This window comes from Phalacrocorax aristotelis, unplaced genomic scaffold, assembly GCF_949628215.1.
Source record: "Phalacrocorax aristotelis unplaced genomic scaffold, bGulAri2.1 scaffold_156, whole genome shotgun sequence".
NCBI classification, from domain to species: Eukaryota; Metazoa; Chordata; class Aves; order Suliformes; family Phalacrocoracidae; genus Phalacrocorax; species Phalacrocorax aristotelis.
The window spans coordinates 23,394-44,513 of record NW_027441341.1 but is presented as its reverse complement, the minus strand read 5'-3'; the positions used below and the strand labels follow the sequence as shown (position 1 = coordinate 44,513).

Below are 21,120 nucleotides of genomic sequence, written 5' to 3'. Positions count from 1 at the left end.
CAGTGATGCTGCTGGGGCTGTGGCAAAGCAAAGCAATCGCCTGGAGGGATCGCTGCAGCAAATCCCCGCTGGTGGTGTCACTTCACGGCTGCCTGCTTGGGATTGCCATCAGGGCTCTGGCCGTGGAGCTTCGTGCCACAGCCTGGCTCATGGCCGGCAGGGTCCTGACAGCAGCAAGCGGGGTTGGGGTCGGTAGGCTTTGTTGAAACGGAACACATTTTGCTAAGAAAAGGGACAGTACAAAAATAATGTAAACTCTACCTAAAAAAAAACCCAAAACAACCCAGAATAACTTAAACCACATGTGCTGGTTTTGGCTGAGAAGGGGTTAATTCTCCTCACTGTGGGGGGGCGGCTGCCTTGCCAGCTTGCCGGGCTCTGCCGCGTGGCGGGGGGGCTGGGAGGGGCGGGGCCGTGGCGGGGGCGGCTGAGCCCGACTGGCCGACGGCAGGTTCATTCCCTACCACGTGACACCATGACCAGCCTATGGAGGGGGGCCAGTTGCAGCTCGGGAGCGGCGCGGCGCGGCTGCGGCGCGGCTGCGGCGCGGCTGCGGCGCGTGCGGTTTGTTTCGGCGGTTCGTTCCCCCTCTGCCCTCCCTTCCCTCCTCCCCCGGGGCTTTGCGCCTCTCGTTGTTCTCTTTTCCATTGCATTTCTGTTGTTGTTTCTGTTAATTTTAATTATTAAACTGTTCTTATCGCAACCCACGAGCGTTACCCTTCTGATTCTCTCCCCCATCTACCGGTGGGGGAGGGAGCGAGCGACTGTGTGGGGCTGAGCTGCCGCCTAAACCACGACACCACGTCATTCGGCTCGTTAATGGAGAGTCAGGAATTCTGATGCCTGAACAAAGCGCTTGTGCTACGAACCCCTCTGGACGTCTCTGAAGTCCCTGCTGGAGCCCCGGTGTGGGAGAAGGGACCCACGGGGACGCCCTTGCCCTCCCCGCACCCTGGGTCCACTGCTCCGCGCCCTGGGCAGGGAGGCCTTGGCCCCTCAGCAGCTCCCGTGGAGCTTCCCCCTCCCCAGCCCCCGTGGGTTCAGCTCTGGTGCCGCACATCACGTCCCCAAGCGGGTGACACCAGCATCTCACCTGGGGCGGCCAGTGCCAGCTCCTGTTTGGGAAACGACCTGGCAGCACCCACGGTGCCAAGGGGAGGGTCAGGGCCACCGCGGAGGCCCTTGCGCCGCAGCATTTCGGCACATCAGCAAGGCCACGTGTGACGTTCCAGCTTTTATTAGTGAGGCTCTGCAGGTTTCTGGGAGAGGGGCTGGGAGGGCAGCTGGGTGCCGGGGTGTCCTGCGAGGATCCTGGCCTCTTCTTCCTCAGCTGAAGTGCCAGGACCCGGGGTGCTGTGCGAGGGTCCCTGCGTTGGCGGGGCTGGAGTCTGGGCCAGGTGCAACGGGAGGCGCTGCAAGGGGCAGGCAGGGAGACGATGAGCACAACAAGTCCAGGCCACGCTCGCTCCCTCCCCGCATCAGAGCCCTGCGCCTGGCCCCAGGTCCCACGTGCTGTGGTGGCCACGTGGCTGTGGGCAGCCTGCCCCGCCCCCCTCACCGGTGCCCGTGCCGCTGCAGTCGCCGCACTCCCAGGAGTCGGCGTCTTCTCCTATGCCGGAGCAGAGCTGGTGGGTGCCGCGGGAGGCACAGGAGCCACAGAGCAGAAGTCTCCAGGGCCTGGGGGAGCAATGGGACCCACTGCCACCAAAGGCCCCCCGAGCTGTGGGCTGCCAGCCCGGGCGCAGCGTTGGGCCCTGCTCCCCTCCAGGCAGCCGAAGCTGAGCTGCCGGCACGCACCTGGTGCCAGGCCCAGCTCGCCATCCCAGGGACCCGACCCCCCCGGGATACCTGCCCAGAGGAGGAGACGAAGGCATCGTCTCCTCGCCGGGGCTGCAGGGACCGGGGACACGGGCACTCACCCGTTCACCTCCGCCTGCTCCCGTCCCACCGGGCACAGGCACTGGCTGGCATCGCAGGAGCTGTGCCGCTGGTAGTGGTCCGCGAAGGCCCCGTCCTCCTCCCAGGCAGCATCCCTGCGGGAGACAGGAAGCCCTCAGCCGCGGGGGGCGTGGGGGCCACCCTGCTGGCACCCAGGGAGGCAGGAGGGGATCGGCCGGAGCACCACGGAGGGGGAAGGGGGCAGCGGGGAGGGCACCGACCTGTCGGGGATTTTGATGCCCAGGCGAAACATCTCCGCCTGGAAGGTCGGCACGTCCTGGCAGAGGGGGCAGCGGAAGTAGTGCAGGGCAGAGCGCAGCGCCTGGCCCTGGGGCAGAGAGGGCATCAACGTCAGAGCCGGGGCGGGTCTCGTTCGCCCCCTGGGAGCTGGGCGACAGGGTGACGACAGGGCTGATCCTGTCAGGGGCCGGGGGCGATGTCGCCTACCTGGATGCAGCGGCGGTGGAACCAGGCGCTGGCACAGGCAGGACAGACCAGGGTGTCGTAGCAGGGCCGCCCCGCCACCGCCTCCTGGCAGATGAGGCAGGGGGTCTCGTCCTGCTGCACCGCCCGCACCCGCTGCACCGGCCGGTGCTTCCAGCAGAAGGACCTGTGGGAGGGAGGTGACGGTTCAGCCACAGGCCTCCTCTGCCCCAGGCCCTGGCCTGGGTCCGGCCCTGGCCCTTCAAGGCGGCCACACTCACTTGAACTCCCCGAAGAACTGGGAGACGCAGCCCCGCTCACTGCCGCAGGGGAAGTGGAAGATTCGGCGGCAGCGCCTGCGCCGACAGGCGACCGAGGCACCCCGCAGCCGGCAGATGCAGCACCTCTGGGGACGGCATGGAGGTGGACAGCGTCAGCGCCGCGCAGTCAATGCCGCACTCCCCGGGGAGCCCTGTTCGCCCTCGCCCAGCGCAGCCCCGCCGCGTTTCGGTGGGCTGCCTGGCCATTGACACTGGGCCGCTGATAACGTCCCCTACCCTCCCCAAATCCCCAGTTGCTGCAGAAATGGGCCCTTTTGGGGGAAGGAGGATCTGGGGGCGGTTGCTTGCAGCCAGCTGCCAGAGCATTCCTGGGGGGTTGCTGGCCTGTGCAGCGGCGGGCTCGGGACACGGGGACCACGGTGGGGACACGTCCCCTCCGGCCTCACCTTCTGTGCCACCCGCTTCAGCTCCTGCCGGATGTCGGGGAAGAGAAAGCCGTAGAAGCCCTCTTCATCGGCCCCTTTCTGGCCCAGCCTGGTGGCGTGGTACTGCAAGGGGGGAAAAGAGGGTGCGTGCCAGGGGCTGCCTGTGCCGCGGTGCTGGAGAGGGCGGGGTGTTGTGGACCGGTGGGTGTTGAGCCCCGGGGACTCACCAGGCAGTTCTCATGGACGCAGAGCCCCTTCTGACGGCACAGCTGCCCCACGACTTCGGGGTCACAGTCTGCTCGCCAGCACAGCCTGCATACTGTCGGAGGACAGCGGCGCTGTCACCCCCAGCACCGCGCCGGTGTGCTGGGGCGGCAGTGCCGGGAGCGGGACGGGGGAGAGGCCGGGGCGCCTTGCCACGATGCGGGGGCCTCCGCTTGCACAGCTGGGCACCAGCCAAAATCCCCTCTGGCAGGTGCCCGGTGGGGGATGCTCTGCGCTCACCTTCCTCCTTGGGGACCTGACGCTTTCTTTTGCGCGGGGGTGGCACACGGGAGGGTCCTGCCTGCTCCTCCGGCGGCGCCGGGGGACACTGGGCAGGGGGGGACTGCGGCATCTTGCGGCGCCGCGACCTCAGCTCCATCACCGCAAGTGGCTGCAGTGAAGGAGATGGCTGGGCTTGGGGATGTCGGTGCGGTCAAAGACCGTCCTGATCTTCCAGCGTCTGTGGCAAACTCGCCACTGAGCTGGGGGCGGTTGCGCGGGGTATTTATCCAGCCTGGGCTCTTTGTGACACGGCTCTGCACGCATGTAGGGTCACAAACACGGTCACGCGTGTGCGGAGCCAGGTGACAAATGTCCCCACGCCCAGCCGTCTCCTTCCCTGCATCTGGGACCTGGGGACAGGCACAGGGCTGTGATCCGGGGCGGGAGGGACTGTGGCACGGGCTTCTTGTGCAGACGCTTTTGGGCACGTTTCCCGCGAGCGCAGGGAGGCTGGAGCAGCCTTCACCCACCGCCCCCCGCTTCCCATCAGGGCTCTGGCCGCGCAGCTTTGGAGCCAGCTCTGTATCCCTGCTGTGACTGGGACGGAGCCAGGTGAGAAGCGGTACTTGTGGCAAAAGTGGGCACTAATTGGGATTTGACTCCTGGCAGTGGTTTTTGGCCAGCAATAGCAGCAGCGGCTGGGGGTGTCCACGGCGTGGCAGCTGAGCTGGGCCGGGCTCTCCGTTGTCCACAGAGCAACTCCACAGCCCCCCCGACACAGTGATGCTGCTGGGGCTGTGGCAAAGCAAAGCAATCGCCTGGAGGGATCGCTGCAGCAAATCCCCGCTGGTGGTGTCACTTCACGGCTGCCTGCTTGGGATTGCCATCAGGGCTCTGGCCGCGGAGCTTCGTGCCACAGCCTGGCTCATGGCCGGCAGGGTCCTGACAGCAGCAAGCGGGGTTGGGGTCGGTAGGCTTTGTTGAAACGGAACACATTTTGCTAAGAAAAGGGACAGTACAAAAATAATGTAAACTCTACCTAAAAAAAACCCCAAAACAACCCAGAATAACTTAAACCACATGTGCTGGTTTTGGCTGAGAAGGGGTTAATTCTCCTCACTGTGGGGGGGCGGCTGCCTTGCCAGCTTCCCGGGCTCTGCCGCGTGGCGGGGGGGCTGGGAGGGGCGGGGCCGTGGCGGGGGCGGCTGAGCCCGACTGGCCGACGGCAGGTTCATTCCCTACCACGTGACACCATGACCAGCCTATGGAGGGGGGCCAGTTGCAGCTCGGGAGCGGCGCGGCGCGGCTGCGGCGCGGCTGCGGCGCGTGCGGTTTGTTTCGGCGGTTCGTTCCCCCTCTGCCCTCCCTTCCCTCCTCCCCCGGGGCTTTGCGCCTCTCGTTGTTCTCTTTTCCATTGCATTTCTGTTGTTGTTTCTGTTAATTTTAATTATTAAACTGTTCTTATCGCAACCCACGAGCGTTACCCTTCTGATTCTCTCCCCCATCTACCGGTGGGGGAGGGAGCGAGCGACTGTGTGGGGCTGAGCTGCCGCCTAAACCACGACACCACGTCATTCGGCTCGTTAATGGAGAGTCAGGAATTCTGATGCCTGAACAAAGCGCTTGTGCTACGAACCCCTCTGGACGTCTCTGAAGTCCCTGCTGGAGCCCCGGTGTGGGAGAAGGGACCCACGGGGACGCCCTTGCCCTCCCCGCACCCTGGGTCCACTGCTCCGCGCCCTGGGCAGGGAGGCCTTGGCCCCTCAGCAGCTCCCGTGGAGCTTCCCCCTCCCCAGCCCCCGTGGGTTCAGCTCTGGTGCCGCACATCACGTCCCCAAGCGGGTGACACCAGCATCTCACCTGGGGCGGCCAGTGCCAGCTCCTGTTTGGGAAACGACCTGGCAGCACCCACGGTGCCAAGGGGAGGGTCAGGGCCACCGCGGAGGCCCTTGCGCCGCAGCATTTCGGCACATCAGCAAGGCCACGTGTGACGTTCCAGCTTTTATTAGTGAGGCTCTGCAGGTTTCTGGGAGAGGGGCTGGGAGGGCAGCTGGGTGCCGGGGTGTCCTGCGAGGATCCTGGCCTCTTCTTCCTCAGCTGAAGTGCCAGGACCCGGGGTGCTGTGCGAGGGTCCCTGCGTCGGCGGGGCTGGAGTCTGGGCCAGGTGCAACGGGAGGCGCTGCAAGGGGCAGGCAGGGAGACGATGAGCACAACAAGTCCAGGCCACGCTCGCTCCCTCCCCGCATCAGAGCCCTGCGCCTGGCCCCAGGTCCCACGTGCTGTGGTGGCCACGTGGCTGTGGGCAGCCTGCCCCGCCCCCCTCACCGGTGCCCGTGCCACTGCAGTCGCCGCACTCCCAGGAGTCGGCGTCTTCTCCTATGCCGGAGCAGAGCTGGTGGGTGCCGCGGGAGGCACAGGAGCCACAGAGCAGAAGTCTCCAGGGCCTGGGGGAGCAATGGGACCCACTGCCACCAAAGGCCCCCCGAGCTGTGGGCTGCCAGCCCGGGCGCAGCGTTGGGCCCTGCTCCCCTCCAGGCAGCCGAAGCTGAGCTGCCGGCACGCACCTGGTGCCAGGCCCAGCTCGCCATCCCAGGGACCCGACCCCCCCGGGATACCTGCCCAGAGGAGGAGACGAAGGCATCGTCTCCTCGCCGGGGCTGCAGGGACCGGGGACACGGGCACTCACCCGTTCACCTCCGCCTGCTCCCGTCCCACCGGGCACAGGCACTGGCTGGCATCGCAGGAGCTGTGCCGCTGGTAGTGGTCCGCGAAGGCCCCGTCCTCCTCCCAGGCAGCATCCCTGCGGGAGACAGGAAGCCCTCAGCCGCGGGGGGCGTGGGGGCCACCCTGCTGGCACCCAGGGAGGCAGGAGGGGATCGGCCGGAGCACCACGGAGGGGGAAGGGGGCAGCGGGGAGGGCACCGACCTGTCGGGGATTTTGATGCCCAGGCGAAACATCTCCGCCTGGAAGGTCGGCACGTCCTGGCAGAGGGGGCAGCGGAAGTAGTGCAGGGCAGAGCGCAGCGCCTGGCCCTGGGGCAGAGAGGGCATCAACGTCAGAGCCGGGGCGGGTCTCGTTCGCCCCCTGGGAGCTGGGCGACAGGGTGACGACAGGGCTGATCCCGTCAGGGGCCGGGGGCGATGTCGCCTACCTGGATGCAGCGGCGGTGGAACCAGGCGCTGGCACAGGCAGGACAGACCAGGGTGTCGTAGCAGGGCCGCCCCGCCACCGCCTCCTGACAGATGAGGCAGGGGGTCTCGTCCTGCTGCACCGCCCGCACCCGCTGCACCGGCCGGTGCTTCCAGCAGAAGGACCTGTGGGAGGGAGGTGACGGTTCAGCCACAGGCCTCCTCTGCCCCAGGCCCTGGCCTGGGTCCGGCCCTGGCCCTTCAAGGCGGCCACACTCACTTGAACTCCCCGAAGAACTGGGAGACGCAGCCCCGCTCACTGCCGCAGGGGAAGTGGAAGATTCGGCGGCAGCGCCTGCGCCGACAGGCGACCGAGGCACCCCGCAGCCGGCAGATGCAGCACCTCTGGGGACGGCATGGAGGTGGACAGCGTCAGCGCCGCGCAGTCAATGCCGCGCTCCCCGGGGAGCCCTGTTCGCCCTCGCCCAGCGCAGCCCCGCCACGTTTCGGTGGGCTGCCTGGCCATTGACACTGGGCCGCTGATAACGTCCCCTACCCTCCCCAAATCCCCAGTTGCTGCAGAAATGGGCCCTTTTGGGGGAAGGAGGATCTGGGGGCGGTTGCTTGCAGCCAGCTGCCAGAGCATTCCTGGGGGTTGCTGGCCTGTGCAGCGCCGGGCTCGGGACACGGGGACCACGGTGGGGACACGTCCCCTCCGGCCTCACCTTCTGTGCCACCCGCTTCAGCTCCTGCCGGATGTCGGGGAAGAGAAAGCCGTAGAAGCCCTCTTCATCGGCCCCTTTCTGGCCCAGCCTGGTGGCGTGGTACTGCAAGGGGGGAAAAGAGGGTGCGTGCCAGGGGCTGCCTGTGCCGCGGTGCTGGAGAGGGCGGGGTGTTGTGGACCGGTGGGTGTTGAGCCCCGGGGACTCACCAGGCAGTTCTCATGGACGCAGAGCCCCTTCTGATGGCACAGCTGCCCCACGACTTCGGGGTCACAGTCTGCTCGCCAGCACAGCCTGCATACTGTCGGAGGACAGCGGCGCTGTCACCCCCAGCACCGCGCCGGTGTGCTGGGGCGGCAGTGCCGGGAGCGGGACGGGGGAGAGGCCGGGGCGCCTTGCCACGATGCGGGGGCCTCCGCTTGCACAGCTGGGCACCAGCCAAAATCCCCTCTGGCAGGTGCCCGGTGGGGGATGCTCTGCGCTCACCTTCCTCCTTGGGGACCTGACGCTTTCTTTTGCGCGGGGGTGGCACACGGGAGGGTCCTGCCTGCTCCTCCGGCGGCGCCGGGGGACACTGGGCAGGGGGGGACTGGGGCATCTTGCGGCGCCGCGACCTCAGCTCCATCACCGCAAGTGGCTGCAGTGAAGGAGATGGCTGGGCTTGGGGATGTCGGTGCGGTCAAAGACCGTCCTGATCTTCCAGCGTCTGTGGCAAACTCGCCACTGAGCTGGGGGCGGTTGCGCGGGGTATTTATCCAGCCTGGGCTCTTTGTGACACGGCTCTGCACGCATGTAGGGTCACAAACACGGTCACGCGTGTGCGGAGCCAGGTGACAAATGTCCCCACGCCCAGCCGTCTCCTTCCCTGCATCTGGGACCTGGGGACAGGCACAGGGCTGTGATCCGGGGCGGGAGGGACTGTGGCACGGGCTTCTTGTGCAGACGCTTTTGGGCACGTTTCCCGCGAGCGCAGGGAGGCTGGAGCAGCCTTCACCCACCCGCCCCCCGCTTCCCATCAGGGCTCTGGCCGCGCAGCTTTGGAGCCAGCTCTGTATCCCTGCTGTGACTGGGACGGAGCCAGGTGAGAAGCGGTACTTGTGGCAAAAGTGGGCACTAATTGGGATTTGACTCCTGGCAGTGGTTTTTGGCCAGCAATAGCAGCAGCGGCTGGGGGTGTCCACGGCGTGGCAGCTGAGCTGGGCCGGGCTCTCCGTTGTCCACAGAGCAACTCCACAGCCCCCCCGACACAGTGATGCTGCTGGGGCTGTGGCAAAGCAAAGCAATCGCCTGGAGGGATCGCTGCAGCAAATCCCCGCTGGTGGTGTCACTTCACGGCTGCCTGCTTGGGATTGCCATCAGGGCTCTGGCCGCGGAGCTTCGTGCCACAGCCTGGCTCATGGCCGGCAGGGTCCTGACAGCAGCAAGCGGGGTTGGGGTCGGTAGGCTTTGTTGAAACGGAACACATTTTGCTAAGAAAAGGGACAGTACAAAAATAATGTAAACTCTCCCTAAAAAAAACCCCAAAACAACCCAGAATAACTTAAACCACATGTGCTGGTTTTGGCTGAGAAGGGGTTAATTCTCCTCACTGTGGGGGGGCGGCTGCCTTGCCAGCTTGCCGGGCTCTGCCGCGTGGCGGGGGGGCTGGGAGGGGCGGGGCCGTGGCGGGGGCGGCTGAGCCCGACTGGCCGACGGCAGGTTCATTCCCTACCACGTGACACCATGACCAGCCTATGGAGGGGGGCCAGTTGCAGCTCGGGAGCGGCGCGGCGCGGCTGCGGCGCGGCTGCGGCGCGTGCGGTTTGTTTCGGCGGTTCGTTCCCCCTCTGCCCTCCCTTCCCTCCTCCCCCGGGGCTTTGCGCCTCTCGTTGTTCTCTTTTCCATTGCATTTCTGTTGTTGTTTCTGTTAATTTTAATTATTAAACTGTTCTTATCGCAACCCACGAGCGTTACCCTTCTGATTCTCTCCCCCATCTACCGGTGGGGGAGGGAGCGAGCGACTGTGTGGGGCTGAGCTGCCGCCTAAACCACGACACCACGTCATTCGGCTCGTTAATGGAGAGTCAGGAATTCTGATGCCTGAACAAAGCGCTTGTGCTACGAACCCCTCTGGACGTCTCTGAAGTCCCTGCTGGAGCCCCGGTGTGGGAGAAGGGACCCACGGGGACGCCCTTGCCCTCCCCGCACCCTGGGTCCACTGCTCCGCGCCCTGGGCAGGGAGGCCTTGGCCCCTCAGCAGCTCCCGTGGAGCTTCCCCCTCCCCAGCCCCCGTGGGTTCAGCTCTGGTGCCACACATCACGTCCCCAAGCGGGTGACACCAGCATCTCACCTGGGGCGGCCAGTGCCAGCTCCTGTTTGGGAAACGACCTGGCAGCACCCAAGGTGCCAAGGGGAGGGTCAGGGCCACCGCGGAGGCCCTTGCGCCGCAGCATTTCGGCACATCAGCAAGGCCACGTGTGACGTTCCAGCTTTTATTAGTGAGGCTCTGCAGGTTTCTGGGAGAGGGGCTGGGAGGGCAGCTGGGTGCCGGGGTGTCCTGCGAGGATCCTGGCCTCTTCTTCCTCAGCTGAAGTGCCAGGACCCGGGGTGCTGTGCGAGGGTCCCTGCGTCGGCGGGGCTGGAGTCTGGGCCAGGTGCAACGGGAGGCGCTGCAAGGGGCAGGCAGGGAGACGATGAGCACAACAAGTCCAGGCCACGCTCGCTCCCTCCCCGCATCAGAGCCCTGCGCCTGGCCCCAGGTCCCACGTGCTGTGGTGGCCACGTGGCCGTGGGCACCCTGCCCCGCCCCCCTCACCAGTGCCCGTGCCGCTGCAGTCGCCGCACTCCCAGGAGTCGGCGTCTTCTCCTATGCCGGAGCAGAGCTGGTGGGTGCCGCGGGAGGCACAGGAGCCACAGAGCAGAAGTCTCCAGGGCCTGGGGGAGCAATGGGACCCACTGCCACCAAAGGCCCCCCGAGCTGTGGGCTGCCAGCCCGGGCGCAGCGTTGGGCCCTGCTCCCCTCCAGGCAGCCGAAGCTCAGCTGCCGGCACGCACCTGGTGCCAGGCCCAGCTCGCCATCCCAGGGACCCGACCCCCCCGGGATACCTGCCCAGAGGAGGAGACGAAGGCATCGTCTCCTCGCCGGGGCTGCAGGGACCGGGGACACGGGCACTCACCCGTTCACCTCCGCCTGCTCCCGTCCCACCGGGCACAGGCACTGGCTGGCATCGCAGGAGCTGTGCCGCTGGTAGTGGTCCGCGAAGGCCCCGTCCTCCTCCCAGGCAGCATCCCTGCGGGAGACAGGAAGCCCTCAGCCGCGGGGGGCGTGGGGGCCACCCTGCTGGCACCCAGGGAGGCAGGAGGGGATCGGCCGGAGCACCACGGAGGGGGAAGGGGGCAGCGGGGAGGGCACCGACCTGTCGGGGATTTTGATGCCCAGGCGAAACATCTCCGCCTGGAAGGTCGGCACGTCCTGGCAGAGGGGGCAGCGGAAGTAGTGCAGGGCAGAGCGCAGCGCCTGGCCCTGGGGCAGAGAGGGCATCAACGTCAGAGCCGGGGCGGGTCTCGTTCGCCCCCTGGGAGCTGGGCGACAGGGTGACGACAGGGCTGATCCCGTCAGGGGCCGGGGGCGATGTCGCCTACCTGGATGCAGCGGCGGTGGAACCAGGCGCTGGCACAGGCAGGACAGACCAGGGTGTCGTAGCAGGGCCGCCCCGCCACCGCCTCCTGGCAGATGAGGCAGGGGGTCTCGTCCTGCTGCACCGCCCGCACCCGCTGCACCGGCCGGTGCTTCCAGCAGAAGGACCTGTGGGAGGGAGGTGACGGTTCAGCCACAGGCCTCCTCTGCCCCAGGCCCTGGCCTGGGTCCGGCCCTGGCCCTTCAAGGCGGCCACACTCACTTGAACTCCCCGAAGAACTGGGAGACGCAGCCCCGCTCACTGCCGCAGGGGAAGTGGAAGATTCGGCGGCAGCGCCTGCGCCGACAGGCGACCGAGGCACCCCGCAGCCGGCAGATGCAGCACCTCTGGGGACGGCATGGAGGTGGACAGCGTCAGCGCCGCGCAGTCAATGCCGCGCTCCCCGGGGAGCCCTGTTCGCCCTCGCCCAGCGCAGCCCCGCCGCGTTTCGGTGGGCTGCCTGGCCATTGACACTGGGCCGCTGATAACGTCCCCTACCCTCCCCAAATCCCCAGTTGCTGCAGAAATGGGCCCTTTTGGGGGAAGGAGGATCTGGGGGCGGTTGCTTGCAGCCAGCTGCCAGAGCATTCCTGGGGGGTTGCTGGCCTGTGCAGCGCCGGGCTCGGGACACGGGGACCACGGTGGGGACACGTCCCCTCCGGCCTCACCTTCTGTGCCACCCGCTTCAGCTCCTGCCGGATGTCGGGGAAGAGAAAGCCGTAGAAGCCCTCTTCATCGGCCCCTTTCTGGCCCAGCCTGGTGGCGTGGTACTGCAAGGGGGGAAAAGAGGGTGCGTGCCAGGGGCTGCCTGTGCCGCGGTGCTGGAGAGGGCGGGGTGTTGTGGACCGGTGGGTGTTGAGCCCCGGGGACTCACCAGGCAGTTCTCATGGACGCAGAGCCCCTCCTGACAGCACAGCTGCCCCACGACTTCGGGGTCACAGTCTGCTCGCCAGCACAGCCTGCATACTGTCGGAGGACAGCGGCGCTGTCACCCCCAGCACCGCGCCGGTGTGCTGGGGCGGCAGTGCCGGGAGCGGGACGGGGGAGAGGCCGGGGCGCCTTGCCACGATGCGGGGGCCTCCGCTTGCACAGCTGGGCACCAGCCAAAATCCCCTCTGGCAGGTGCCCGGTGGGGGATGCTCTGCGCTCACCTTCCTCCTTGGGGACCTGACGCTTTCTTTTGCGCGGGGGTGGCACACGGGAGGGTCCTGCCTGCTCCTCCGGCGGCGCCGGGGGACACTGGGCAGGGGGGGACTGGGGCATCTTGCGGCGCCGCGACCTCAGCTCCATCACCGCAAGTGGCTGCAGTGAAGGAGATGGCTGGGCTTGGGGATGTCGGTGCGGTCAAAGACCGTCCTGATCTTCCAGCGTCTGTGGCAAACTCGCCACTGAGCTGGGGGCGGTTGCGCGGGGTATTTATCCAGCCTGGGCTCTTTGTGACACGGCTCTGCACGCATGTAGGGTCACAAACATGGTCACGCGTGTGCGGAGCCAGGTGACAAATGTCCCCACGCCCAGCCGTCTCCTTCCCTGCATCTGGGACCTGGGGACAGGCACAGGGCTGTGATCCGGGGCGGGAGGGACTGTGGCACGGGCTTCTTGTGCAGACGCTTTTGGGCACGTTTCCCGCGAGCGCAGGGAGGCTGGAGCAGCCTTCACCCACCCGCCCCCCGCTTCCCATCAGGGCTCTGGCCGCGCAGCTTTGGAGCCAGCTCTGTATCCCTGCTGTGACTGGGACGGAGCCAGGTGAGAAGCGGTACTTGTGGCAAAAGTGGGCACTAATTGGGATTTGACTCCTGGCAGTGGTTTTTGGCCAGCAATAGCAGCAGCGGCTGGGGGTGTCCACGGCGTGGCAGCTGAGCTGGGCCGGGCTCTCCGTTGTCCACAGAGCAACTCCACAGCCCCCCCGACACAGTGATGCTGCTGGGGCTGTGGCAAAGCAAAGCAATCGCCTGGAGGGATCGCTGCAGCAAATCCCCGCTGGTGGTGTCACTTCACGGCTGCCTGCTTGGGATTGCCATCAGGGCTCTGGCCGCGGAGCTTCGTGCCACAGCCTGGCTCATGGCCGGCAGGGTCCTGACAGCAGCAAGCGGGGTTGGGGTCGGTAGGCTTTGTTGAAACGGAACACATTTTGCTAAGAAAAGGGACAGTACAAAAATAATGTAAACTCTCCCTAAAAAAAACCCCAAAACAACCCAGAATAACTTAAACCACATGTGCTGGTTTTGGCTGAGAAGGGGTTAATTCTCCTCACTGTGGGGGGGCGGCTGCCTTTCCAGCTTCCCGGGCTCTGCCGCGTGGCGGGGGGGCTGGGAGGGGCGGGGCCGTGGCGGGGGCGGCTGAGCCCGACTGGCCGACGGCAGGTTCATTCCCTACCACGTGACACCATGACCAGCCTATGGAGGGGGGCCAGTTGCAGCTCGGGAGCGGCGCGGCGCGGCTGCGGCGCGGCTGCGGCGCGTGCGGTTTGTTTCGGCGGTTCGTTCCCCCTCTGCCCTCCCTTCCCTCCTCCCCCGGGGCTTTGCGCCTCTCGTTGTTCTCTTTTCCATTGCATTTCTGTTGTTGTTTCTGTTAATTTTAATTATTAAACTGTTCTTATCGCAACCCACGAGCGTTACCCTTCTGATTCTCTCCCCCATCTACCGGTGGGGGAGGGAGCGAGCGACTGTGTGGGGCTGAGCTGCCGCCTAAACCACGACACCACGTCATTCGGCTCGTTAATGGAGAGTCAGGAATTCTGATGCCTGAACAAAGCGCTTGTGCTACGAACCCCTCTGGACGTCTCTGAAGTCCCTGCTGGAGCCCCGGTGTGGGAGAAGGGACCCACGGGGACGCCCTTGCCCTCCCCGCACCCTGGGTCCACTGCTCCGCGCCCTGGGCAGGGAGGCCTTGGCCCCTCAGCAGCTCCCGTGGAGCTTCCCCCTCCCCAGCCCCCGTGGGTTCAGCTCTGGTGCCGCACATCACGTCCCCAAGCGGGTGACACCAGCATCTCACCTGGGGCGGCCAGTGCCAGCTCCTGTTTGGGAAACGACCTGGCAGCACCCAAGGTGCCAAGGGGAGGGTCAGGGCCACCGCGGAGGCCCTTGCGCCGCAGCATTTCGGCACATCAGCAAGGCCACGTGTGACGTTCCAGCTTTTATTAGTGAGGCTCTGCAGGTTTCTGGGAGAGGGGCTGGGAGGGCAGCTGGGTGCCGGGGTGTCCTGCGAGGATCCTGGCCTCTTCTTCCTCAGCTGAAGTGCCAGGACCCGGGGTGCTGTGCGAGGGTCCCTGCGTCGGCGGGGCTGGAGTCTGGGCCAGGTGCAACGGGAGGCGCTGCAAGGGGCAGGCAGGGAGACGATGAGCACAACAAGTCCAGGCCACGCTCGCTCCCTCCCCGCATCAGAGCCCTGCGCCTGGCCCCAGGTCCCATGTGCTGTGGTGGCCACGTGGCTGTGGGCACCCTGCCCCGCCCCCCTCACCGGTGCCCGTGCCGCTGCAGTCGCCGCACTCCTGGCAGTCGGCATCTTCCTCCATGCCGGAGCAGAGCTGGTGGGTGCCGCGGGAGCCACAGGAGCCACAGAGCAGAAGTCTCCAGGGCCTGGGGGAGCAATGGGACCCACTGCCACCAAAGGCCCCCCGAGCTGTGGGCGGCCAGCCCGGGCGCAGCGTTGGGCCCTGCTCCCCTCCAGGCAGCCGAAGCTCAGCTGCCGGCACGCACCTGGTGCCAGGTCCAGCTCGCCATCCCAGGGACCCGACCCCCCCCGGGATACCTGCCCAGAGGAGGAGACGAAGGCATCGTCTCCTCGCCGGGGCTGCAGGGACCGGGGACACGGGCACTCACCCGTTCACCTCCGCCTGCTCCCGTCCCGCCGGGCACAGGCACTGGCTGGCATCGCAGGAGCTGTGCCGCTGGTAGTGGTCCGCGAAGGCCCCGTCCTCCTCCCAGGCAGCATCCCTGCGGGAGACGGGAAGCCCTCAGCCACGGGGGGCGTGGGGGCCACCCTGCCGGCACCCAGGGAGGCAGGAGGGGATTGGCCGGAGCACCACGGAGGGGGAAGGGGGCAGCGGGGAGGGCACCGACCTGTCGGGGATTTTGATGCCCAGGCGAAACATCTCCGCCTGGAAGGTCGGCACGTCCTGGCAGAGGGGGCAGCGGAAGTGGTGCAGGGCAGAGCGCAGCGCCTGGCCCTGGGGCAGAGAGGGCATCAACGTCAGAGCCGGGGCGGGTCTCGTTCGCCCCCTGGGAGCTGGGCGACAGGGTGACGACAGGGCTGATCCCGTCAGGGGCCGGGGGCGATGTCGCCTACCTGGATGCAGCGGCGGTGGAACCAGGCGCTGGCACAGGCAGGACAGACCAGGGTGTCGTAGCAGGGCCGCCCCGCCACCGCCTCCTGGCAGATGAGGCAGGGGGTCTCGTCCTGCTGCACCGCCCGCACCCGCTGCACCGGCCGGTGCTTCCAGCAGAAGGACCTGTGGGAGGGAGGTGACGGTTCAGCCACAGGCCTCCTCTGCCCCAGGCCCTGGCCTGGGTCCGGCCCTGGCCCTTCAAGGCGGCCACACTCACTTGAACTCCCCGAAGAACTGGGAGACGCAGCCCCGCTCACTGCCGCAGGGGAAGTGGAAGATTCGGCGGCAGCGCCTGCGCCGACAGGCGACCGAGGCACCCCGCAGCCGGCAGATGCAGCACCTCTGGGGACGGCATGGAGGTGGACAGCGTCAGCGCCGTGCAGTCAATGCCGCGCTCCCCGGGGAGCCCTGTTCGCCCTCGCCCAGCGCAGCCCCGCCGCGTTTCGGTGGGCTGCCTGGCCATTGACACTGGGCCGCTGATAACGTCCCCTACCCTCCCCAAATCCCCAGTTGCTGCAGAAATGGGCCCTTTTGGGGGAAGGAGGATCTGGGGGCGGTTGCTTGCAGCCGGCTGCCAGAGCATCCCTGGGGGGTTGCTGGCCTGTTCAGCGCCGGGCTCGGGACACGGGGACCACGGTGGGGACACGTCCCCTCCGGCCTCACCTTCTGTGCCACCCGCTTCAGCTCCTGCTGGATGTCGGGGAAGAGGAAGCCGTAGGAGCCCTCTTCATCGGCCCCTTTCTGGCCCAGCCCGCTGGCGTGGTACTGCAAGGGGGGAAAAGAGGGTGCGTGCCAGGGGCTGCCTGAGCCACGGGGCTGGGGACAGCGGGGTGTCGTGGACCGGTGGGTGTCGAGCCCCGGGGACTCACCAGGCGGTTCTCATGGACGCAGAGCCCCTCCTGACAGCACAGCTGCCCCACGACCTCGGGGTCACAGTCTGCCCACCGGCACAGCCCTCACGCTGCCATTGATGGCGGCACCATCTACGTCACCGCCATGCCAGGAGGCGGTGGTGTCAACGCCAGGAGCAGGATGCGGGGGAAGCCAGAGCAGCTTCCCACTGCACACGGCCCTCTGCTTGCGCAGCTGGGCACCAGCCAAAATCCCCTCTGGCCAGGGGGCTGGAGTCTGGGCCGGCTCTAGCAGTGGGCACTGCAAGGGCAGAGAGATAATGAGCACAACAAGCCAACGTTGGTATCCCTAAGAAAAGGGAATTTTTGGAACTGTCCGCTAAAGACATAACAATGTACTATGCAAGCCTGGCAATCAGAAGGTGAGGGCCAGAGGCAGAAACTGAGAGACAGAGAAGCACTTGTCTTATGACTGTATCCTTGATGAGAGACAAGAGACCGATCAAAGTAAACATCCCGCCTCAGGAGCCACTGAGAACGGGGTGATAAAGTGTACGGTCAAGGAGAACAACTAACTGGGGTGTAGACAAGAACTAAAACAAAGTGCCTAGTAGTGGAATTATCCTCATTATAATATGAAAAATCAGGCCCATGGGCCAGGAACCGCCCCCCCTCTACTAAGTCCCTTAACCGATGAGCATACGTGGTAAATTAAAAGTTAGCTGTACCCGTTACATCCAGGCGAGAAAAAAATTCACCATTTATTAGCTGAGGCGTGTGAACGTTAGCTGCAATTGACACATTTAGCTGAATAAATGCCTTGTAGCTTCTCGCTGCATGGCGCTAGCTTTGTGGGTTAACACCTAGCACCAAGCTTTGCCCAAAAGTGAGCTGAATAAAAAAATACCTCCCCTCTGTGTGTACTCTGGCGTTTTACGCCCGGGCGAACAAACACGCTTTTTGGGATAACGATGCCACACTCGCTCCCTCCCTCCCTCCCCGCCTCAGGGCCCTGCGCCTGGCCCCAGGTCCCACGTGCTGTGGTGGCCACGTGGCCGTGGGCACCCTGCCCCGCCCCCCTCACCGGTGCCCGTGCCGCTGCAGTCGCCGCACTCCTGGCAGTCGGCATCTTCCTCCATGCCGGAGCAGAGCTGGTGGGTGCCGCGGGAGGCACAGGAGCCACAGAGCAGAAGTCTCCAGGGCCTGGGGGAGCAATGGGACCCACTGCCACCAAAGGCCCCCCGAGCTGTGGGCGGCCAGCCCGGGCGCAGCGTTGGGCCCTGCTCCCCTCCAGGCAGCCGAAGCTGAGCTGCCGGCACGCACCTGGTGCCAGGTCCAGCTCGCCATCCCAGGGACCCGACCCCCCCCGGGATACCTGCCCAGAGGAGGAGACGAAGGCATCGTCTCCTCGCCGGGGCTGCAGGGACCGGGGACACGGGCACTCACCCGTTCACCTCCGCCTGCTCCCGTCCCGCCGGGCACAGGCACTGGCTGGCATCGCAGGAGCTGTGCCGCTGGTAGTGGTCCGCGAAGGCCCCGTCCTCCTCCCAGGCAGCATCCCTGCGGGAGACGGGAAGCCCTCAGCCACGGGGGGCGTGGGGGCCACCCTGCCGGCACCCAGGGAGGCAGGAGGGGATCGGCCGGAGCACCACGGAGGGGGAAGGGGGCAGCGGGGAGGGCACCGACCTGTCGGGGATTTTGATGCCCAGGCGAAACATCTCCGCCTGGAAGGTCGGCACGTCCTGGCAGAGGGGGCAGCGGAAGTGGTGCAGGGCAGAGCGCAGCGCCTGGCCCTGGGGCAGAGAGGGCATCAACGTCAGAGCCGGGGCGGGTCTCGTTCGCCCCCTGGGAGCTGGGCGACAGGGTGACGACAGGGCTGATCCCGTCAGGGGCCGGGGGCGATGTCGCCTACCTGGATGCAGCGGCGGTGGAACCAGGCGCTGGCACAGGCAGGACAGACCAGGGTGTCGTAGCAGGGCCGCCCCGCCACCGCCTCCTGGCAGATGAGGCAGGGGGTCTCGTCCTGCTGCACCGCCCGCACCCGCTGCACCGGCCGGTGCTTCCAGCAGAAGGACCTGTGGGAGGGAGGTGACGGTTCAGCCACAGGCCTCCTCTGCCCCAGGCCCTGGCCTGGGTCCGGCCCTGGCCCTTCAAGGTGGCCACACTCACTTGAACTCCCCGAAGAACTGGGAGACGCAGCCCCGCTCACTGCCGCAGGGGAAGTGGAAGATTCGGCGGCAGCGCCTGCGCCGACAGGCGACCGAGGCACCCCGCAGCCGGCAGATGCAGCACCTCTGGGGACGGCATGGAGGTGGACAGCGTCAGCGCCGTGCAGTCAATGCCACGCTCCCCGGGGAGCCCTGTTCGCCCTCGCCCAGCGCAGCCCCGCCGCGTTTCGGTGGGCTGCCTGGCCATTGACACTGGGCCGCTGATAACGTCCCCTACCCTCCCCAAATCCCCAGTTGCTGCAGAAATGGGCCCTTTTGGGGGAAGGAGGATCTGGGGGCGGTTGCTTGCAGCCGGCTGCCAGAGCATCCCTGGGGGGTTGCTGGCCTGTTCAGCGCCGGGCTCGGGACACGGGGACCACGGTGGGGACACGTCCCCTCCGGCCTCACCTTCTGTGCCACCCGCTTCAGCTCCTGCCGGATGTCGGGGAAGAGGAAGCCGTAGGAGCCCTCTTCATCGGCCCCTTTCTGGCCCAGCCCGCTGGCGTGGTACTGCAAGGGGGGAAAAGAGGGTGCGTGCCAGGGGCTGCCTGAGCCACGGGGCTGGGGACAGCGGGGTGTCGTGGACCGGTGGGTGTCGAGCCCCGGGGACTCACCAGGCGGTTCTCATGGACGCAGAGCCCCTCCTGACAGCACAGCTGCCCCACGACCTCGGGGTCACAGTCTGCCCACCGGCACAGCCCTCACGCTGCCATTGATGGCGGCACCATCTACGTCACCGCCATGCCAGGAGGCGGTGGTGTCAACGCCAGGAGCAGGATGCGGGGGAAGCCAGAGCAGCTTCCCACTGCACACGGCCCTCTGCTTGCGCAGCTGGGCACCAGCCAAAATCCCCTCTGGCCAGGGGGCTGGAGTCTGGGCCGGCTCTAGCAGTGGGCACTGCAAGGGCAGAGAGATAATGAGCACAACAAGCCAACGTTGGTATCCCTAAGAAAAGGGAATTTTTGGAACTGTCCGCTAAAGACATAACAATGTACTATGCAAGCCTGGCAATCAGAAGGTGAGGGCCAGAGGCAGAAACTGAGAGACAGAGAAGCACTTGTCTTATGACTGTATCCTTGATGAGAGACAAGAGACCGATCAAAGTAAACATCCCGCCTCAGGAGCCACTGAGAACGGGGTGATAAAGTGTACGGTCAAGGAGAACAACTAACTGGGGTGTAGACAAGAACTAAAACAAAGTGCCTAGTAGTGGAATTATCCTCATTATAATATGAAAAATCAGGCCCATGGGCCAGGAACCGCCCCCCCTCTACTAAGTCCCTTAACCGATGAGCATACGTGGTAAATTAAAAGTTAGCTGTACCCGTTACATCCAGGCGAGAAAAAAATTCACCATTTATTAGCTGAGGCGTGTGAACGTTAGCTGCAATTGACACATTTAGCTGAATAAATGCCTTGTAGCTTCTCGCTGCATGGCGCTAGCTTTGTGGGTTAACACCTAGCACCAAGCTTTGCCCAAAAGTGAGCTGAATAAAAAAATACCTCCCCTCTGTGTGTACTCTGGCGTTTTACGCCCGGGCGAACAAACACGCTTTTTGGGATAACGATGCCACACTCGCTCCCTCCCTCCCTCCCCGCCTCAGGGCCCTGCGCCTGGCCCCAGGTCCCACGTGCTGTGGTGGCCACGTGGCCGTGGGCACCCTGCCCCGCCCCCCTCACCAGTGCCCGTGCCGCTGCAGTCGCCGCACTCCTGGCAGTCGGCATCTTCCTCCATGCCGGAGCAGAGCTGGTGGGTGCCGCGGGAGGCACAGGAGCCACAGAGCAGAAGTCTCCAGGGCCTGGGGGAGCAATGGGACCCACTGCCACCAAAGGCCCCCCGAGCTGTGGGCGGCCAGCCCGGGCGCAGCGTTGGGCCCTGCTCCCCTCCAGGCAGCCGAAGCTCAGCTGCCGGCACGCACCTGGTGCCAGGTCCAGCTCGCCATCCCAGGGACCCGACCCCCCCCGGGATACCTGCCCAGAGGAGGAGACGAAGGCATCGTCTCCTCGCCGGGGCTGCAGGGACCGGGGACACGGGCACTCACCCGTTCACCTCCGCCTGCTCCCGTCCCACCGGGCACAGGCACTGGCTGGCATCGCAGGAGCTGTGCCGCTGGTAGTGGTCCGCGAAGGCCCCGTCCTCCTCCCAGGCAGCATCCCTGCGGGAGACGGGAAGCCCTCAGCCACGGGGGGCGTGGGGGCCACCCTGCCGGCACCCAGGGAGGCAGGAGGGGATTGGCCGGAGCACCACGGAGGGGGAAGGGGGCAGCGGGGAGGGCACCGACCTGTCGGGGATTTTGATGCCCAGGCGAAACATCTCCGCCTGGAAGGTCGGCACGTCCTGGCAGAGGGGGCAGCGGAAGTGGTGCAGGGCAGAGCGCAGCGCCTGGCCCTGGGGCAGAGAGGGCATCAACGTCAGAGCCGGGGCGGGTCTCGTTCGCCCCCTGGGAGCTGGGCGACAGGGTGACGACAGGGCTGATCCCGTCAGGGGCCGGGGGCGATGTCGCCTACCTGGATGCAGCGGCGGTGGAACCAGGCGCTGGCACAGGCAGGACAGACCAGGGTGTCGTAGCAGGGCCGCCCCGCCACCGCCTCCTGGCAGATGAGGCAGGGGGTCTCGTCCTGCTGCACCGCCCGCACCCGCTGCACCGGCCGGTGCTTCCAGCAGAAGGACCTGT

General features: G+C 66.2%; 3 protein-coding genes across 3 annotated transcripts; all 3 read right to left on the bottom strand.

Moving 5' to 3' along the window:
• Positions 1–1,221: 1,221 nt before the first annotated feature.
• Positions 1,222–3,764, bottom strand: LOC142051375 (E3 ubiquitin-protein ligase PHF7-like). Its single transcript, XM_075080519.1, has 9 exons — positions 3,572–3,764; positions 3,295–3,386; positions 3,089–3,190; positions 2,643–2,767; positions 2,386–2,548; positions 2,160–2,266; positions 1,920–2,033; positions 1,526–1,677; positions 1,222–1,381 (listed from the first exon to the last, which is right to left on the bottom strand). Exons 1-9 carry the CDS (start codon positions 3,708–3,710, stop codon positions 1,239–1,241), a joined length of 1,137 nt encoding a protein of 378 aa, XP_074936620.1. The 5' UTR covers positions 3,711–3,764; the 3' UTR covers positions 1,222–1,238.
• Positions 3,765–5,646: 1,882 nt separating this feature from the next.
• On the bottom strand, positions 5,647–8,029 carry LOC142051367 (E3 ubiquitin-protein ligase PHF7-like). Its single transcript, XM_075080511.1, has 9 exons — positions 7,891–8,029; positions 7,614–7,705; positions 7,408–7,509; positions 6,963–7,087; positions 6,706–6,868; positions 6,480–6,586; positions 6,240–6,353; positions 5,879–5,997; positions 5,647–5,732 (listed from the first exon to the last, which is right to left on the bottom strand). Exons 1-9 carry the CDS (start codon positions 8,027–8,029, stop codon positions 5,647–5,649), a joined length of 1,047 nt encoding a protein of 348 aa, XP_074936612.1.
• A 6,152-nt stretch (positions 8,030–14,181) lies between these two features.
• Positions 14,182–19,342, bottom strand: LOC142051378 (E3 ubiquitin-protein ligase PHF7-like). Its single transcript, XM_075080522.1, has 15 exons — positions 19,060–19,342; positions 18,854–18,955; positions 18,408–18,532; positions 18,151–18,313; positions 17,925–18,031; positions 17,685–17,798; positions 17,323–17,441; positions 16,257–16,539; positions 16,051–16,152; positions 15,605–15,729; positions 15,348–15,510; positions 15,122–15,228; positions 14,882–14,995; positions 14,520–14,638; positions 14,182–14,373 (listed from the first exon to the last, which is right to left on the bottom strand). Exons 5-8 carry the CDS (start codon positions 17,954–17,956, stop codon positions 16,403–16,405), a joined length of 402 nt encoding a protein of 133 aa, XP_074936623.1. The 5' UTR covers positions 17,957–18,031; positions 18,151–18,313; positions 18,408–18,532; positions 18,854–18,955; positions 19,060–19,342; the 3' UTR covers positions 14,182–14,373; positions 14,520–14,638; positions 14,882–14,995; positions 15,122–15,228; positions 15,348–15,510; positions 15,605–15,729; positions 16,051–16,152; positions 16,257–16,402.
• Between the last annotated feature and the right edge of the window lie 1,778 nt (positions 19,343–21,120).

What these genes read in the sequence shown, in the direction of transcription:
- LOC142051378 (XM_075080522.1), bottom strand. Translation starts at nt 17,956, where the DNA reads ATGTTTCGCCTGGGCATCAAAATCCCCGACAG. An exon ending in GGCATCAAAATCCCCGACAG is followed by an intron (nt 17,799 to 17,924) that starts GTCGGTGCCCTC and finishes CGTCTCCCGCAG; the next exon opens with GGATGCTGCCTGGGAGGAGG. An exon ending in GAGCAGGCGGAGGTGAACGG is followed by an intron (nt 17,442 to 17,684) that starts GTGAGTGCCCGT and finishes TTGCTCCCCCAG; the next exon opens with GCCCTGGAGACTTCTGCTCT.
- LOC142051375 (XM_075080519.1), bottom strand. Translation starts at nt 3,710, where the DNA reads ATGGAGCTGAGGTCGCGGCGCCGCAAGATGCCGCAGTCCCCCCCTGCC. An exon ending in TGAAGCGGGTGGCACAGAAG is followed by an intron (nt 2,768 to 3,088) that starts GTGAGGCCGGAG and finishes TGCCGTCCCCAG; the next exon opens with AGGTGCTGCATCTGCCGGCT. An exon ending in GAGCAGGCGGAGGTGAACGG is followed by an intron (nt 1,678 to 1,919) that starts GTGAGTGCCCGT and finishes TTGCTCCCCCAG; the next exon opens with GCCCTGGAGACTTCTGCTCT.
- LOC142051367 (XM_075080511.1), bottom strand. Translation starts at nt 8,029, where the DNA reads ATGGAGCTGAGGTCGCGGCGCCGCAAGATGCCCCAGTCCCCCCCTGCC. An exon ending in GGCATCAAAATCCCCGACAG is followed by an intron (nt 6,354 to 6,479) that starts GTCGGTGCCCTC and finishes TGTCTCCCGCAG; the next exon opens with GGATGCTGCCTGGGAGGAGG. An exon ending in CTGCAGTGGCACGGGCACCG is followed by an intron (nt 5,733 to 5,878) that starts GTGAGGGGGGCG and finishes TGCCCCTTGCAG; the next exon opens with CGCCTCCCGTTGCACCTGGC.